General features: G+C 33.7%; 3 protein-coding genes across 3 annotated transcripts; 2 read left to right on the top strand and 1 right to left on the bottom strand.

Moving 5' to 3' along the window:
* The first annotated feature begins 3752 nt into the window (after positions 1-3752).
* LOC135127329 (uncharacterized) lies at positions 3753-5202 on the top strand. Its single transcript, XM_064053772.1, has 5 exons — positions 3753-4087; positions 4162-4324; positions 4383-4455; positions 4571-4888; positions 4958-5202. Exons 1-5 carry the CDS (start codon positions 3753-3755, stop codon positions 5200-5202), a joined length of 1134 nt encoding a protein of 377 aa, XP_063909842.1.
* Positions 5203-7005: 1803 nt separating this feature from the next.
* LOC135127328 (uncharacterized) lies at positions 7006-9832 on the bottom strand. Its single transcript, XM_064053771.1, has 4 exons — positions 9817-9832; positions 9496-9759; positions 7794-9013; positions 7006-7746 (listed from the first exon to the last, which is right to left on the bottom strand). Exons 1-4 carry the CDS (start codon positions 9830-9832, stop codon positions 7006-7008), a joined length of 2241 nt encoding a protein of 746 aa, XP_063909841.1.
* Positions 9833-14926: 5094 nt separating this feature from the next.
* LOC135126902 (probable cytochrome P450 304a1) lies at positions 14927-16955 on the top strand. The gene is made up of 8 exons (XM_064053117.1): positions 14927-15050; positions 15097-15345; positions 15394-15563; positions 15615-15881; positions 15931-16033; positions 16085-16265; positions 16315-16574; positions 16623-16955. Exons 1-8 carry the CDS (start codon positions 14954-14956, stop codon positions 16802-16804), a joined length of 1509 nt encoding a protein of 502 aa, XP_063909187.1. The 5' UTR covers positions 14927-14953; the 3' UTR covers positions 16805-16955.
* Positions 16956-17865: the final 910 nt, after the last annotated feature.

Below are 17865 nucleotides of genomic sequence, written 5' to 3'. Positions count from 1 at the left end.
ATTAGGACAATGTAGGAATTCCTTCGTTCCTGAAGTACAATGAAACATATCCAGCATTTTCGAAAAATTATAAAATTTGATTTTGCGGATTTTATACTTTTGGAGGACCCCTATAAGTTGAAATAGTTAAACGTGAATATATAATGCTAAAGTAAATGTAAAGAAGTATGCTACGCGTATGTTTCAAATATGTTTTTACTTTACAAAATTTTAGAATTATAGAACCCACGTACTGGGGCGGCGTATGGGTTTCCTTCGTAACATTATGATTATCGGTTACGGTGACAAAAGACGAAGTTTTGTAGTAACACTTTTCAATGAAATTCATCCTAAGCCAGAAGTGGAAACTGGAAAATGTTTTGGAAAAAATGGTGTGAGCCGTTTTGGTTTAATCAGTAAAATAAATTAATATATTCATTCAAATGTAAAAAATGTTATTGCAAAAGTATAGACTCATCATGATTTGCACAATTTAGATAGTATTTTTTCGGCAAAATTATGACATGAGACATCATCAATTTTCTGGGGGGGATAAAGAGATTTGATTAAAAATTTACCACGCCTGCAATAACTTCAAAACGTCTCTCAAGGCATTCGGTTTTGCAGTTCTTGATTTAATTAATAAAATAAATTGAATCATTAATTGTTTTGCATCACCCTGTATAAGCAAATCGAAAAAATATGAATTCAAAGAGCAAAATAAGAGTGAGAAACGATACTGCAGACAAAACGTTGGTGGCAGCTCTTTGTACAGGTGGCTGCCTGGTTGCAAGATATAGGTACACGTAAATTAGAGGAAGCAAGTGACCAATTTTGCATTTTTCACAATCTCGAGATCATTTGTGTCAACAAACGATCAGTCAAAGACGAAATCGTATTTTTGTAATAACCAAATTAAAAACAAATAAATTTTATTTTATTTTATTACATGTTTATACATCGGAAGAATGTCATGTAAACATTTGTTTGATTTGAATGAGTTTATCGCCTCAAAACCGATGACTAAAATTATTCATAAGCCTCAATTGAAAAAAAATATTCTGGATGTTTATTATAATTCTTACCTTATCATTATTTTATTGTTATAAAGACGAGCATATTCTCACATTTTCGAGAAAATGTTCTTAAACTGATCAATAATAAATTGACTGATTCATTAATTTTTTTGAGCCACCCTGTATAAGCAAATTTAAAGAATATGAATGCAATGATAAGTTACAAGTACAGTCTGATCATATTTTGCACGTTTTCGAAAGAATTTATATGGCAAAATTTTGAGATGACGTAATTAATTTTTTTCACTAGCAGCCATGACGCATGCAAATGTCGACTCATTTAGTGGTAGCAAATTCAACTTTTGCGACCACCGGTTCAAAAAGAAAAATTGAGGTTATGTACGCAATGTTTGATGTGATTATTTCTTAAAAAATGAACAAATGTGTGCTACAAACATTACTTGAGTATACGCATGGTAGTTGGTAGACGGTAGAAGATAAAATGATTAACTCAGCGACAAGTATAAACGGTTTTCTTTGTGTTGAAGATTTAGATTAAGTTTGATTAGAAATCAAAACAAAATCATGTTGCGTCAAAAAATTGAACGTTTATTTTTTCAGTTTATTGTCTTATGGTTTCTGCTAGTGAAAAAAATAGTATATTAACCACGTTTGCAAAGCCACTTCTAGACCTCGCGCTTCAGAACCCTCGACGCTGCGCGTCTCGGGTTCTAATTTGCGCTCGGTCTAGAATGCTTGGCTCTGCAACCTTGGCTAATAATATACTATTTTGGGGTTGATAAACAGATACATTTTGATTAAAAATTTATCATGCTTACAATAACTTCGAAACGTCAAGATTTCAAAGTACATATTCAGTTTTGTAATTCTTGATTTAATCAATAAAATTAATTGATTCAGTCATTAATTTTTTCAAATACCATATATAAGCAAATCTAAAAAATATTAATGCAGTGATAAATCACAAGTATAGACTCATCAGTCATCACACTTTGTACGTTTTAGATAGGATTTATTCAGCAAAATTTTAGGGTGACATCAATTTTTTAGGGGGGGATGGGCAAATATATTTTGATCAAAAATTTACCATGCCTATGATAACCTTGAAACATCTCCAAGATTTTTTTGTAGTTCCTGATTAAATCAATAAAATAAATTCAGGCATTCATTAATTTTTTTGAGTCGCCCTGTATTTGCAAATCCAAAAAATATCAATGGGATGATAAATCGCAAGTACAGACTCAACATATTTTGTACATTTTAGATAGGATTTATTCGGCAAATTTTTGAGCTGACGTCATCAATTTTTTGGAGGAGAAAAGTAAATATATTTTAATCAAAAATTTATGATTCTTATCATAACTGTAAACAATCTGCAAAATTTCAAAGCACTCAGTTTTGCAGATTCAAAATTAAATTGCAATATCATGTTTCATAATTTTGATTTTTTTTCAAAAAATCTGGACGTTTCGGGCAAAAACTCAATTCGGAGTCATAAACTACATGTGTAGGACTATGTTATTTTTTACAATTTAGAACCCATTTACTATTTACAATTTTTGAAGTGACGTCATCACATTATTGGTGGGGATGATTAGATAAATTTTGGTTAGCGTTTTACCATCTATGATATTCCTAATATAAGTACAAAGTTTCACAATCGGTCCAGTACTTTCGGATATTATCTGTGTAATAAAAATACGGGACGGCAGACAGACGGACGGACAGATAGACAGACGGAAGCGGGAGACCTATTTCTTCGTACTGTAGTGGTTGTTGAAGGTCGAGAAAACGTAAAAGTAGAGAGTCGGTCGATGGACTCGATTACAATACTTCCTTCACTTACGCTCGGGAAGTAAAAAGTCGACATGTCGAGATTAAACTCGACATGTCGAGTTTTTTCTCGACATGTCGTGTTTTTTCTCAATATGTCGAGTTTAATCTCGACATGTCGAGTTTTGTCTTGACATGTCAAGTTTTTTCTCGACATGTCGAGTTTAATCTCGACATGTCGAGTTTTTTCTCAACATGTTGAGTTTAATCTCGACATGTCGAGTTTTTTCCAAAAAAAAATTCCACCTGACCATTCTACGCTTCCGTACTAACGATAATAAATGTGAAGGTTTTTCAAATTTAAATTGTTTTTCAATAATATCAAAATTTAAATCTTTATTCGGATCTAAACTTATTGAGGAAGCGGGTGAAGGTGATTTCGGTAATGACAATAATTGATCTGATTCCCTTACATCATCGCTTTCGGTTTGTCCACTTTGTGGACGTTGGCCCTGCCAGTCTTTGGCCTGCGGACCCGATACATTTTCCTCGATTGCTAAAATATTTTTTGGATCCGCTTCGCTCATAAGAATTTGTTGCGTAAATTCAGTAATATTATCAAGTTTGTCAGTTATGGGCTTCTGTAGTTTTTTAATTTCTTCCTTTGTTAAATGTTCTTTAAATTGATTTAAATGGATCCTATTACAATTGCTAGATACAATTGCAGTTGTTGATAATCTAAAAAAAGATCAATATTCTCAACAATCAATTTCTTGGTTGAATAGTTTTCATAATCCAAATATAAAACATACATTAAACGATGGTGAAGTGAGAATATGTGGATCAAAAGTTGATGGCTTTGATGAAAAAACTAATACAGTCTATCAATATCACGGTTGTTTTTGGCATGGTTGTACAAAATGTTATAGTTCAAATTTTATTAATAATAAGAATAAAACAACTATGGAAGATCTTTATGAACAAACAATAGAAAGAAGCGAGCAAATAAAAAAAGCTGGCTATAATTTAATAGAAATGTGGGAATGCAAATGGATTAAATCTAAAGAATATAAAGAAGAAATGAAACAAATTAAAAGCAAATATAAAGAAATTGAAGAACTTAATCCTAGAAATGCGTTCTTCGGAGGAAGAACTAATGCTACAAAACTGAAAGTTAAGGGAAAGAAAATGAAATATATAGATATTTGTAGTTTATATCCAACAGTACAATGTTATGATGATTATCCAGTTGGATATCCTACTAAAATATTCAAACCTCCTACGTATAATTCAAAATGGTATGGTTTAATAAAATGTGCAATTTTACCACCAAGAGGTTTGTATCACCCTGTTTTACCTGTTAAAATAAAAGGAAATCTGGCGATGAAAAACTAACATTTCCATTATGTCAATTGTGTGCAAAATTAAATAATTCGTGGACCACGTCCACTCATGAGGGCCGAAGGCCGAATCAAAAAGATAAATGTACTCATACGGAATCTCAAAGTGTCAGAGGAACCTGGTGTACAAACGAAGTAAAAAAAATCGAGTTATTTGTTTAAAGGATATGTAAAAGCATTTATGAAAATAAAGTTAGAGACAAGTGAATGGAGAAATGATTTTGAATCAGAAGAAGAATATAGAAAAGCCGTAAAAGAAAATCTAGGTAGGTATTGAATTGGGTAAAATAGAAAATAATCCTTAAAAGAGAGCTGTTGCAAAAATCTGCTTAAATTTCTTATGGGGTAAATTTGGTCAAAGACAAAATATGGGCGCAACAGAGTATGTTACGGATATTAAGAGATTTTATGAGATTTTATTAGACGACAGACTTGATAATATACATATCAATGAATTAAACGAAAATATGTTACAAATTGATTACAAGTCTAAAGGTTGCTATCTAGAAAATGATTTCAATACTAACATATTCATAGCTGCTTTTACAACTGCAAATGCTAGACTAAGATTGTACGAAATGTTAGACATATTAGGAGAAAGCGTGGCATATTATGATACAGATAGCATTGTATATATAGATAATGGTAAAAACACTGTAAAAACAGGTTGTCTATTGGGAGATTGGACCGATGAATTAGGTAAGGACGTATGGATTGCTGAGTGGGTATCAACAGGTCCAAAAAGTTATTGTTATAAAACTAATACAGGTAAAGTTGTTTGCAAAATTAAAGGATTTACATTAAACTATGAAACATCCGAAAAGATTAATTCCGATAGCATGAATAATATTTTAGAACACAAAGACAGTAAAATTAGTACACAATATAATCGAATTACCAGAGATAGTAAAACTACAGAACTTTTAAATAAAATAGAAACAAAAGAATTTGGTTTTGTTTATGACAAGAGAGTTATTCTAGAAAACTTTGATACAATACCGTTTGGATATTAATCCTTTTATAGTAAATTAACTTCTTATAGGTTTGAACCACATTCAACACAAAAAATTTAATGTTGAAGAAGTATGAAGAATAAGTATTGTATACAAATTGAAAATTTAATATACAAACAGTAACTGAAGACTTGTAAAGGTGTAATAGCACATTTAGCTCAATTTTTAAAAAGCGCGGGCGAAATAGCACATAACGCAGACAGAGAACATACCGGCATCTGTCTGTATTCTCTTAGGGGAGTCGTTATGAGGTTCATGGGTCCCCATTGCAAGAGCAGTCGACAAGAGCATCATCGCCGCCATTATAGTTTCGAGTTTCGAACATTGTCTGTCTTGGTTTTTGAGTTTTGTTTTTTTGTGTTGTGAGAATCAAAAAGTTGTTGGAACAGAGTTTTAACATTGCAGTTAGCGTTCTACATACGAGTAAATATAGTGAGTAAACAGGCGTGCGCCTGTTCATTGTATCCAAACATCATTCAAATCGATTCAAATTTTTTACACTTTTTTGTCAGACAAAAAATGGAAGATAAGACGTATGGAGTAAAAACCCACTTAGTTGAGGAATTTAAACAGTTTCAAATCAGTCGTCAAAAAAGAACAATGCCATCCTTTTTGGGTAACTGCACTCTGCATATAAATTCGAATTATATGAGATCTCGGGTTCAAGCGTCAAATGGGATAATATCGCTAACACCCTTTCCATTATTTCCTATGGGTCTACTCGGATTTCAAATTCCACCACAACAATTGAGTTTTATCCATCCCCTGATGGTAGTAATTGTGCTACATCCATCTTTAAAAGTCACGTTAATATTTGATTCAGAAAATGAAAAGATGGAATTTATCACCATATTAAATTTGTAAGTTAAAAGAAGACGATGGTCTATTAATTCTACTTATTGGTTGTTTTTGTTCTTCCAGACCGGAAAATAGTTCGAGTTCTGATGAAAGCGGAAGCTCCAGCTCAAATCCTACCATCGATTCAGGTTTCGCGGGAGAAGTTCAGATAAACTAAAATATTATTATTATTATTATTATTATTATTATTATTGATGTCATAGAGCAGAGGCAAGAGCCTATTATGCTCGACTCGAGGAACCCTATACTGGGAGCTGAAATTCACTACCATCTCTATTAAGGGGGTGCTCGAACGACGGCTGGAACATCAATATATTTATATATACTTTTTTTTTTTTTTTAAAGATCAGTCAGGTGGTTATAAAGTTTATTTTTAAAGGAGGCAGTGCTACTTGGCTCGATGAGATCTGAATCCAAACTGTTCCATACGTTGAAAACTCTGTTCGATAAGAAATTTTGAGGCCACCTGGTCTTGTATTTTTCGTGATGCAACTTCATTGAGTGGCCGCGAAGATGAGAGGCAGCAGATAATTCAAAAATATTTGAAAGATCAACACCAAATTGGTGCGTAAGAATGTTGTAGGTGCACACAAGATCATTAATGATACGACGCTTTTCCAAAGAAGGAAGTTTAAGTAAAGAAAGTCTAGCATCGTAAGGTTTATCCTTTAAAGTTTGTACAGTTTTTAAATAACGACGTTGCACTTTTTCTAGTAATTGTTTGTTTCCAATTAAGCTCGGTGACCAGATTACACTTGCATACTCTAAAATGGGACGTATGTAGGAGACAAGTAAAGTTTTGGATAATTCTTCCGTTGGACTTACAAATGCTTTTTGTATTAGATACTTGACTGTATTGGCTTTTTTAACTACAAGGTTGACATGTTCGGAGAAGGATAAATTGTTGTCTAATAGTACGCCTAGGTCCTTGATCTCATTAACGGGTTATAAGACATGGTTATCAAGAGTGTACGGTATGTTTGGGTTATCTTTGCCCAGACGGAAAACGACACATTCTTTGTTGTTCAAGGGCATTAACCAAGTGGACGTCCAGTTCTGTTCTGTAAGCAAATCGCTTTGAATTATTTGGGAGGATGTTAATGGGTTGTTAAACAGTCTGCCGTCATCAGCGTAAAAAGCATGAGGTGATTTTAACAAAGACAGAAGGTCGGATATGTACACAAGAAACAGTATCGGGCCCAACACCGATCCTTGAGAGACACATGAAAGCACTTCCCGGTTGGATGAATAACAAGAACGCACTCTTACTCTAAAGCTACGTCCTCTCAGAAAAGCTTCAATCCACTGGAGTAAGAGACCTCTGATTCCGACATTATCTAACTTTCGTAACAGCCGACGGTGAGGAACGCGATCAAAAGCCTTTTCAAAGTCTAAGTAAATAATATCGCCCGGTTTATTTTGATCCAAAGATATCGTCCACGTGTTAAGGCACTGAAGCAAGCAAGTAACGGTAGATCTTCCTGGTAGGAACCCATGTTGGTTAGCAGAAAGTATGCTTTGATCGTTTAAAAACCGAAACATTTGATTCCATATGATTCTATCCATAACTTTGCTGCATATGGAAGTAAGGCTGATAGGTCTATAATTTTCTGCTTTCGTTTTGTCGCCTTTCTTATATATGGGTGTGATTAGTGCTTGGAGCCATATAGGGGGAAGAACTGAGTTCTGAAACGAAAGAGTCATAATGTGGGATAAAGGACCAGCAATCCAACTAGCACATTTTTTGAGTATAAGAGGAGATAAATCATCAGGTCCTGGTGAACTTTTTTCAGAAATTTTGTAAAATCAATATTAGAAAGAAACAGTTCTTTTTGGGGTGATAAACAAGGAGGTAGATTGGTATGAGGTTCAGAGGTGAACACACTTTGGAAGAAGTCAGCCAAGAGATTGGCCGATTGATGTTCATTAGCCGCAAGTGTGTTGTCGTTTTTGCACATAATTGGAACTGAGACTTTGGATAACATCTTTCCACGAACAAATTTGTATACCGCTTTAGGACCTCTTTTTGTAACGTTTAGTTCATACCTATATTTTGCAGACCGTATATCACTTTTTAACTTATTAGAAAAACCTCGATGTTGATCGTAGTCATATTGAGAGCCAGAAACCTTAAATTTGTTCCACAACATTTTTTTTATTTTAGCTTGTTTTAGAAAATGAGAAGAGATCCAGGGCTTGGTACGGATATACTTAATATGGAAAGTAGTAGTGTTTTGAGAGGTGAGATCAGATAAGATATTAGTAAAAATATCCCAGGCTTCGATGGAGTTGGAAGTGTGGTAAAGAGAATCCCAGTTTATTTTGGCCAAGTCAGAATCTAGACCATCAAAGTCGATCCTGGTGTATTCTCGTTGTTCGTATCTTTCTGTTGGTGGAATGTGATACTGTAAGAAAGTTTCAATGACGCAGAGGTCAGAAATACCAATTGGAGGCTGTTGACTGATTTCGCATAAAAGATTGGGATCGTTCGTAAGAATTAAGTCTATTAAGGAAAGAGTTTGGCCAAAACGGAAGCGATTAGGGAATGATACCAGTTGCATTAGGTTAGTTTCCAAAAGAAGGTCAGCAAATAAGATGGCGGAATTGTCGTTGTCGAGCAGCTGTAGGTGCGGCCAGGAGATCTTGGGAAAATTAAAATCACCGAATATTAACAGGTTAGAGTAATGGCTGCAAAACGCTTTAATGTCCTCGAAGAGAAGTTGATCTTCGACTACAGAGGCTCCAGGTGGTCGGTAGATACATACCAATGAAAAGCTTTGGCAGCTGGATACACAGGTGACGCGTATCAGTTCTATTTTTCCGTAGTTTTTACTGCAATTGGTAACTGAAAACTGTTTGAAAAGTGTTCTATTTAACAAGATACAGACTTCTCCTCCACGTAAGGAACGATCCGTACGATAGAGAATGTAGTCGTTTAAACCAATCAAAGAGTCTGGGACAACGGGAGACATCCATGTTTCAGTTAGCAGAATACAGGCAGGATTTTTTTCTTGTATATATAGGGTAAGAGGGTCAAGTTTGGCTAATAAAGATGCAATGTTCGTGTACATCACCGAATATTACGCGATTTTGTTTCGATCGTGATACGATGTTTCGACATGGCCAGAAGACCTGCGTACTGGTTGCTATGTTGAAAAAATATCAGCTTTAAGTTTCTCAAGAGCTGACTTGTAAACGGGACAAGAATTATCCCAGACCGCGTGATTTGTGTCAAATTGTTTGCCTTCTTTGATAGACATTCGAATGGAATTTATACATTTCAGGTTTTCGGCTACGCAGGCACTTAATTCATGCTCAGAACTGCATTTTGGACAGGAAAGTTTCTCCTTGCACACGCGGGACGAATGGCCGAAATTGTTGCAATTGAAACAGCGGTTAGCATCTAGCCCGTCAAAAACTATACAGTAATCGTACCCGATAAAGAGTCCATGAATGTGTCTTTTATCTGACGTTCGGCGTTCTTAATCAAATCAGTCTTTAAGTCGGAGAAAACTTCTTTCAGATTGCTAACCATTTCCTCGAATTTTTTCCCGAGAAAAGCGTTCAGAGAATCCGAATGAAAACTAACACATTTTTTTAAACAACATTTCCAGTTGAGACCTGGAACAGATTCCAGCTGCTCTTGCAGGCTTTCCGGTACATCTACACATTTAAAGTGAAAACGCTTTTCACATGTACCTGAGCAAGATAAATAGCCTGAAGATGGACGGGTTTTGATAGCGCTATGACATTTACCGCAAAGAGGTAACATGGTCGATTTGAAAGAGTTGTCGAAATGTTGGAAATTAAGAAAACGTATATACTTTTTTTTTGGCAAGCGATTGAGGGTCAGCGGGCCGCCTACAAAAACGAAGGCCGACCGCTGGCCGAACGAACACCAAAAAACAACTGCGGCTTAGTAGATAACGACAACACCGAAAGGAGATACACGATAAGTTGGTAATTAAATGGAAAGATCTCACCAGATTGGGATGAGGTGTGGATCACCGAATATTATAAACCAGGTAAAGTGATAACTCTCCCTGAATATGCACTTTTGTTAAGTATAAATTCAAGATAAACTTCGAAAAACACTCTGAAACTCGGAGCACGACGTGAACACCGCACCGTGAGCTCGAATCACTTTGAATGTATATAATAAAATTTAATAAAGAATATTTTCCGAATTTTTAGTGTTTTCAAAGGCGAATTCGCTTCGCTCATGAGGACCTTGTCCGAATTTGTTTGGCCGAAACCGTATTCATTTTTGTGCTGAAGTGACCCAACAGAAAAACAGGGAAAAAAACGAATTTTAAGTGATTTTTAAATGGTAACTTTTCTTGGCCGAAACCATATTCACGTTTGATAAAACAGGATATATTTCTTAAAATTTTGACTTTTTTAAAAAAGGGTGACTTCGAAAAACCGAGTAAATTCTTTAAAAATTTTAACTTTTCAAAAGTTACTTTGAAAACCAGAGTAAAAGCATTAAAACATGTTGTGTTCTGAGGGGGCCTTACTAGTAGTATTATTCCACGTGTTTTGCACAAAATTTTAACTATACCTGTTTAACATTTAAATAAAACAAATAAAGAGTTTTATTGCATTCTTGACTTTTCCTTTGACAGACATCCAGATTTCCGGTAAGTTATAATTTTTTTATACCAGTTATACAACACCGTGGCAAGCTTCAGCTTTATTAAAGAATGTTCATCAATTTTTGCTTCCTTAGCGTAAGCTAATAAAATATTGTAACAGGGTCCTCTTCGCTAATGGCTGTTTTCATGTTTTCTCGGAGTTATTATGACCCTTAGAGCATGAGAAAATACGTCTTCCGTTAACTAAAAGTACAAACTATTATGTTGTACTTTTGGTATTCGCGTTTTTTGGAATCGCTTATACAGGGTAACTCAAAAAATAAACAAATGAGACGATCTATTTGACTGATCAAATTAAGAATGGCTCACCTCACTTTCCAGAAATTTTGGGAATACCTACTGTGTTCTTATCATTATCACTAATGTTTTACACTGCACCTAGTCAAACCGAAATAATTATCTATCGTTGCCGAAGTATTGATGACGTCACCACAAAATTTTGTAATGGAACGATGAACTTGAAACATAAAACACACATTGTATGCTTTTTTACCTTTACTTAAACATAATTTTTCACACGTATCTCTATTTTAATTTGTAAGAGTTGTCAAAAAAATAAAACTGGCAAAATCATATTTTATGATTTTTCGAAAAAATTTCAGGAGCCAGGGAAGCTCTGCCTAAATAACTCGGTATCAATTTTTTGTCCGTTTTATCCTATGTTGCTTATAAATATCCTACAGATTTAGTGGAATTTATGAATTTTGATTTCGAAATCAAGTCAACTAAAGAAGTGTTAAATTAAAAAACATTTACTTGAAAACTCAAGACAGCATTCAACTTTTTTCATAAAAAAAAATGTAATAGTAATATCCCAAGTGCATGTCAAATTGTCGACAATTTTAGTTTTCTCGAGTGTTCGAACTCGCACTAGAGAAAATTAGGATACAATTTTACTTGCAAGAGCGGATATTTTGCAGGCTATTTTCTGAAAAAAAAAAATGGTCTAAAGAGTTTAGACAGTATTTCCCTCGCTGTCGGAAACGTGACGACTGCATGCCTATTATGTTTTTTTCGCAGTAGATTTCAAAGCATTCGGTTTTGTAGTTCCTGAGTAAACCAATAAAATAAATTTACGCATTCATTTTTTTTTTGAGTCACCCCGTATATGCAAATTCAAAAAATATGAATAGAATGATAAATTACAAGTACCGACTCATCATATTTTGTATATTCTAGATAGGATTTATTCGGCAAACTTTTGAACTGACGTCATCAGTTTTTTGGAGAAGATAACCAAATATATTTTGACTAAAAATGTATTATGCTCTTTATAACCTTAAAACATCTGCAAGATTTCAAAACATTTGGTTTTGTAGTTCCTGACTAAATCAATAAAATACATTAACGCATTAATTAATTTTTTTGGACCACCCTGTATATGCAAATCAAAAAAAATATGAATGGAATAATAAATCACAAGAAGAGATTCATCATATTTTGTACATTTTAGATAGGATTTATTCAGCAAAATATTGTGGTGACGTCATAAATTTTTTATGGGGGATGAGCAAATACATTTTGATCAAAAATTTACCATGCTTATGATAATTTTAAAACATCTTCAAGATTTCAAAGTATTCGGTTTTGTAGTTCCTGAGTAAATCAGTAAAATAAATTTACGCATTCATTAATTTTTTTGAGCCACCCTGTATATGCAAATCCAAAAAATATGGATGGAGTGATAAATCACAAGTACAGACTCATCATATTTTGTACAGTTTAGATAGGATTTATTCGACAAACTTTCGAACTGACGTCATAACTTTTTTGGATGGGAGAAGCAAATATATTTTGACCAAATATTTATTATGCTCTTTATTACCTTAAAACATTTGCAAGATTTCAAAGCATTTGATTTTTTGTAGTTCCTGAGTAAATCAGTAAAATAAATTTACGCATTCATTAATTTTTTTGAGTCACCCTGTATCTGCAAATCCAAAAGATATGAATGGAGTGATATATCCCAAGTACAGACTCATCATATATTGTACATTTTAGATAGGATTTATTCGGCAAACTTTTGAGCTGACGTCATCAAGTTTTTGGAGGGGATAACCAAATATATTTTGACTAAAGATTCATGATGCTCTTTATAGCCTTAAAACATCTGCAACATTAGAAAACACTCGGGTTAGTAGATTCAAAATTAATTTGCAAAATGTTGTTTTATAATTTTGATTTTTTTTTCCAAAAATCTGGACGTTTCGGGTAAAAACTCAATTCTGAGTCGTAAACTACATGTGTAGGACTATGTTATTTTATACAATTTAAAACCCATTTACTATGAACAATTTTGAAGTGACGTCATCGCATTAGTGGTGGGGATGATTAGACAAATTTTGGTTAGCGTTTTACCATCTACATGATATTCCTAATATAACTATAAAATTTCACAACAATCGGTCCAGTACTTTCCGAGATTATCTGTCTAATAAAAATCCGGAACGGCAGACAGACGGACAGACGGACAGATGGACAGACAGATGGAAATGGAAGACCTACTTCTTCGTCTTCTAGGGGTCATGGAAGATCGAGAAAACGTAAAAGTAGCGAGTCGACCGACGGACACAATAGGTATGCAGTCGTCAAGTTTCCGACAGCGAGGGAAGTATTGTCTAAACTCTTTAGACCAATTTTTTTGTGATGGGTCAGTTGCGCGCTGCGGTCGAAAAAATTGCAGGGGGTCCTAATATCACAGGACAGTTGTACGCAAACTACCTGAGGAGCAATTTCTACTTGACTCACTCCAAAATAAAAACGTTTAATATTTTTTATTTAAATTGTTATGTTATTTAAATTTAACACAAATAGTTATCATAAAATTATTAGGCGGTACTTTAAGCAGGGTACCAAAGGGGTCACTGGCTAAACGACAAATATATCATATCTTACCAGTACAAGCTGGGTCACGGTCGAAGCATGTCACGACAAGTCTCAGCCTATGAATAGTAATAATTGTATATTACATATACATATGTAATACATCTACAAATAAATACATATGTGTACTTATTTAGTATCAAACGCCGTAGTTTAATGAAGAATAATAGAATTTACTAGCAGCTGACAACACCAACTTAAAAGTCATATTCACAAGGTTTTATAAAAACAGCATGTTGTTGTAGTTATGTTTTTTAATGATGTTTCAAAGCAGCCTCGGCAAAAATACTTCCCTTGATCTGAATATGTTCAAATCAAGAACAACATTTCAAAAGAAAAATTGAGCAGGCTATTACTTGGAATTTCTGAATGTCAAAAGATGATAACCGTAAGATCTAGTTGGTTTTTTGAAAATAAATTAATACACTCTACAGGTTTAAATTCGTTTTGTCCTGAATTAGTAACAGTGAAAACATTCTCATTTGTAGTTTTGTGACTTAAATAATTCCGTTATAAAGGTTTGTTTATTTAATTTGATAACTGACTAATTAAAAATCGATCACCCGTTACTTAAAATTTCATGGTATTGTGTTCGACGCTGTTGCAACTTAAGCGATAACACTTGCAACACTTCGGCCAAAATGAACATACATGAAATTTGTTTATAGATAAAGTACCACTGTTGTTTTGCAATTATCAGATAATTGTTTGAAAAATATAAACAAAAAATTATTTTGATAGGCAGGACTACGTATAACAAATTGCAAAGAAAAAAAGTGTTTCTGGTATTTAAGACAAATTAATATTAATGGCATTTTATAGGAAATAGTTCAAATTAGAACAATTATCTGTGTTATCGCATTCGTACATTAACCCATGGCGATATACGCTCTCGTTCTTAAAACTACGTATCATTGTCAACCGGATTACATGAGCATATTGTTTTGAGGTAAATTTAAATTGCATATAAATATGCCTGTAAAAAAAAACATATGACTGACATCAAATTATGTTCATGTTATTAAAATTTAAATTAGTTATTATTTATCACTTCAGTCGTGTCACACTCACGAAATTATTGATAAAATATTGACTAATATTGCGTGATATTCATAAATAATGCGCAAATAGTTTATAGTTAGATAAAAATTTGACAATATAAACATTAGTCGGAAATGAAGAACGGGCTGGGCCTACACTAAATATATTTTGCTGTAGTTGACGCGTACAAATTAATTAAAAAGAAAACAGATTTATTTTAACTTTGCCTATCACCGCCGCCTCTTATCATTCAACGATTAGTGGTATAAAGACAAGCAATTTGTAAATTGTTGTTTTCTCTTGTACTAACCATGCTGGGGTTTACCACACTGTTGTTGATCCTGCTAATTTTGTTTGCAATTTATTTGCATAAATCGGCCAAAAAGAGACCCAAAAATTTTCCACCAGGTTTGTTACTAAATCTAATTGGTAATATAACTTTACAATTCTTTAGGTCCTTCAAAATTACCGATATGGGGTAGTTACTGGTTTCTTCTCAAAGAAAACTACAATATGCTTCACTTATCAATGGAATCTCTGGCCAAACAATATAAAACTGACATTTTAGGGTTATTTTTAGGAGATTTTCCTACAGTTGTTACCTTGAGTCACGAACTAACGAAAGAAATGTTATCTCGAGATGAGTTTGTAGGTAGAGTAGACACCGTCATAGTGAGAGTTAGAAGTCGTGGAGAACCAAAAGGTAAGCATAACAACTAAAACTTATGAAACTATAACGGTGGTTCTTTAGGAATATTTTTTTCCGATGGTTCGTTTTGGAAAACACATCGAAAATTTTCGTTACGACATTTAAGGGACTATGGTTTCGGGCGACGTTCAGACGTTATGGAAAATTATGTAGCTGACGAAGTTAACTATCTACTGAATTTCCTTACTAGTGAACCAACAAAAGACGACATGGTACATATATTTAAAACTTTAGAAACTAGTAATGAGCAGAATTATTAACAGGAGGTTTGCAAGAGTAAAGGTCAGATCCTCGTACCAGATTTTCTTTATGGATCTCTTATCAATATTATAATGTCAATGATATCGTCCACTCAATTTGATCACCATAAAGTACGAAAATATGCAATAGCTGCATTGAATTTTATGAAAAGTGGGGATGCAACAGGAGGCGCAATTACCATAACTCCGTGGTTAAAATACTTCGCACCAGATTATTTTGGTTACACTTCAGCAGATAAAGATAATGCCTTTTTAGTAGGATTCATGAAAGTAAGTTCATTAGGTCAAGTATATGAGTGACAATAGTGAAGTTTTTCAGGAAATAGTAGATGAACATTTACGAACCTTTTCTGATGATCACCACCGGGATTTTATTGACGATTATATTAGTGAAAATTTGAAACAAGGAACTGAGTTAGACTGTACAACAATTTTGATTTAGTTTTTGAATTTATATTCACACATTTTTGTAGACAATCAACTTGCCCTCGTAGCTTTGGACTACATGTTTCCTTCTCCAGTAGGAGTAGGTCAAACGTTAAGCTTTTTCTTTGGCCTTTTGATAAATCACCCAGATGTCCAAATTAAAGTTCAAGAAGAATTGGACAGAGTCGTAGGACGATCAAGATTACCCACTTTAGATGATCGAAAAGAGTGTGTTTTCGACAAAACAAAGAGAAGTTTATTAAAATTTTGCTTTTAGTTTACCATATTTCGAAGCAACTCTTAGAGAAGTTCTTCGCCTAATTCCTGTGACACCTCTTGGTCTTCCAAGGAGATGTGTAGAAGACACAACACTGGGTGGTTATTTCATTCCGAAAGATACTATTATGTTGCCTAATCTGTGGACAGCACACAGAGACGAACGCGTTTATGAAAATCCTGACAAATTTCAGCCTGAACGATTTTTAGATGATCACGGTAATTTGATTAGAAAAGACACTACAGTTGCATTTGGTGCAGGTATGTCCCATTTTGTTTTGTTGATGAACACTTAGAAGCTTCTTTTAGGGAAAAGATTATGTGCTGGAGAGACGTACGCCCGACAAACAATGTTTTTGCTGATGACTGGTATTTTTCAAAATTTTACTATAAAGTCGTCTACTGGTAAACCTGTTAACTTTAATAAGATGTTGCCTGGGATTACTTTGTCGTTTAAAGAAAAGACCTGGGTCACTGCAATTCCAAGATAACAAACATAACTGTGCAATATGTTAGCGATAAGCTTTTGCGTAAACCTTTGTAAACTTAAGTTTGCTAATTTAAACTGTGTAACCCCATTTCTGTCATTATTATTATTCATGAAACCTTTCCATGAAATACAATAAAACTAAACGTCGTCTACACTACTAGATTTATTTTTAAATAAGATTTTTCATTAATTTTAATGTTATTACGGTAAGGCTTAATTTAAATATCTGGGATGGTGATAAAAAGAGGAGCATTACTAAATAATTTCACTCACGATCTCCGTATTTCGAAAATATTTATTCTCCACCTCTCAAAAATGTAATCAAAAAATCGTTACAAATATGTATGCCATAAATTTAGACAAACAAAGAAAAAAATCGTCATTATTGTAACTGGATGGTAATACAGTATCGGGAATCCAAATCATAGATCACGGTTACGGGATCGATGACTCTGATCAAGGCGATCGAGTCTTGTCAGTTTTCAGCATTATGTTATGTTGCGAAATTTATGAGCTACAACACATAGTCATCCTCGAGGGACGAGGGCTGTTACGTATTTGACCCCATCATTAATTTCCTCGCATTCTACGAAGAAGTAGGTACCCCAGGCAGGAACAAAATAACGAAAAATGTTAACGAGACAACTTGCTCTAAAATTTCTCCTACTAACGTTGTTGCAATTGACGGATCATTTTCTACTCATTCCTTTAGTTATTTTATTATATGTTTTAAAAAGAGTCTGACACGTGTTAAGTTGAGAACAAACTGTCCACAGCGCGAAATTTAATTTTCAAATCGGGACACTACAACACGTTAACATTTATCACAGATTGATTCTATAACCGAAAAATTAACCCAAAACTTTCTCAGCGCTTTAATTACTAAAACCAACTCTAGCAATTTTGAAGGTTCTAATTTATTTATTGTTGTACATTACCGAGAATAAAAAAATATCCAATTGTGGTAGATATTTACGATTTTAAATAGTATGTTATAAAATTATACATTACTTTTCTTATTAAAGGATGAAAGGTTAACTTGTACAAAATTTTAACTGACTT

Source organism: Zophobas morio, unplaced genomic scaffold, assembly GCF_036711695.1.
Source record: "Zophobas morio isolate AGI-343-1 ecotype UQ-CSIRO unplaced genomic scaffold, CSIRO_AGI_Zmor_V1 ptg000011l, whole genome shotgun sequence".
Classification (NCBI taxonomy): domain Eukaryota; kingdom Metazoa; phylum Arthropoda; class Insecta; order Coleoptera; family Tenebrionidae; genus Zophobas; species Zophobas morio.
The sequence above is the reverse complement of the archived record's forward strand: the minus strand, read 5'-3'. Positions and strand labels throughout refer to the sequence as shown.

Bases quoted from the DNA above. Each gene is read 5' to 3' on its own strand.
- LOC135127329 (XM_064053772.1), top strand. From the start codon at position 3,753: ATGGAAGATCTTTATGAACAAACAATAGAAAGAAGCGAGCAAATAAAA. The intron at 4,325-4,382 runs GTAAAAAAAATC...ATGAAAATAAAG, and splicing joins GAACCTGGTGTACAAACGAA to TTAGAGACAAGTGAATGGAG. The intron at 4,889-4,957 runs GTAAGGACGTAT...AAACTAATACAG, and splicing joins AGATTGGACCGATGAATTAG to GTAAAGTTGTTTGCAAAATT.
- LOC135127328 (XM_064053771.1), bottom strand. The intron at 9,014-9,495 runs GTACGATTACTG...CCGTTGTCCCAG, and splicing joins ATTCATGGACTCTTTATCGG to ACTCTTTGATTGGTTTAAAC. The intron at 7,747-7,793 runs GTTGGATTGCTG...CTTTCGTTTCAG, and splicing joins TATACTCAAAAAATGTGCTA to AACTCAGTTCTTCCCCCTAT.
- LOC135126902 (XM_064053117.1), top strand. From the start codon at position 14,954: ATGCTGGGGTTTACCACACTGTTGTTGATCCTGCTAATTTTGTTTGCA. The intron at 15,051-15,096 runs GTTTGTTACTAA...ACAATTCTTTAG, and splicing joins ACCCAAAAATTTTCCACCAG to GTCCTTCAAAATTACCGATA. The intron at 15,882-15,930 runs GTAAGTTCATTA...GAAGTTTTTCAG, and splicing joins TTTTAGTAGGATTCATGAAA to GAAATAGTAGATGAACATTT.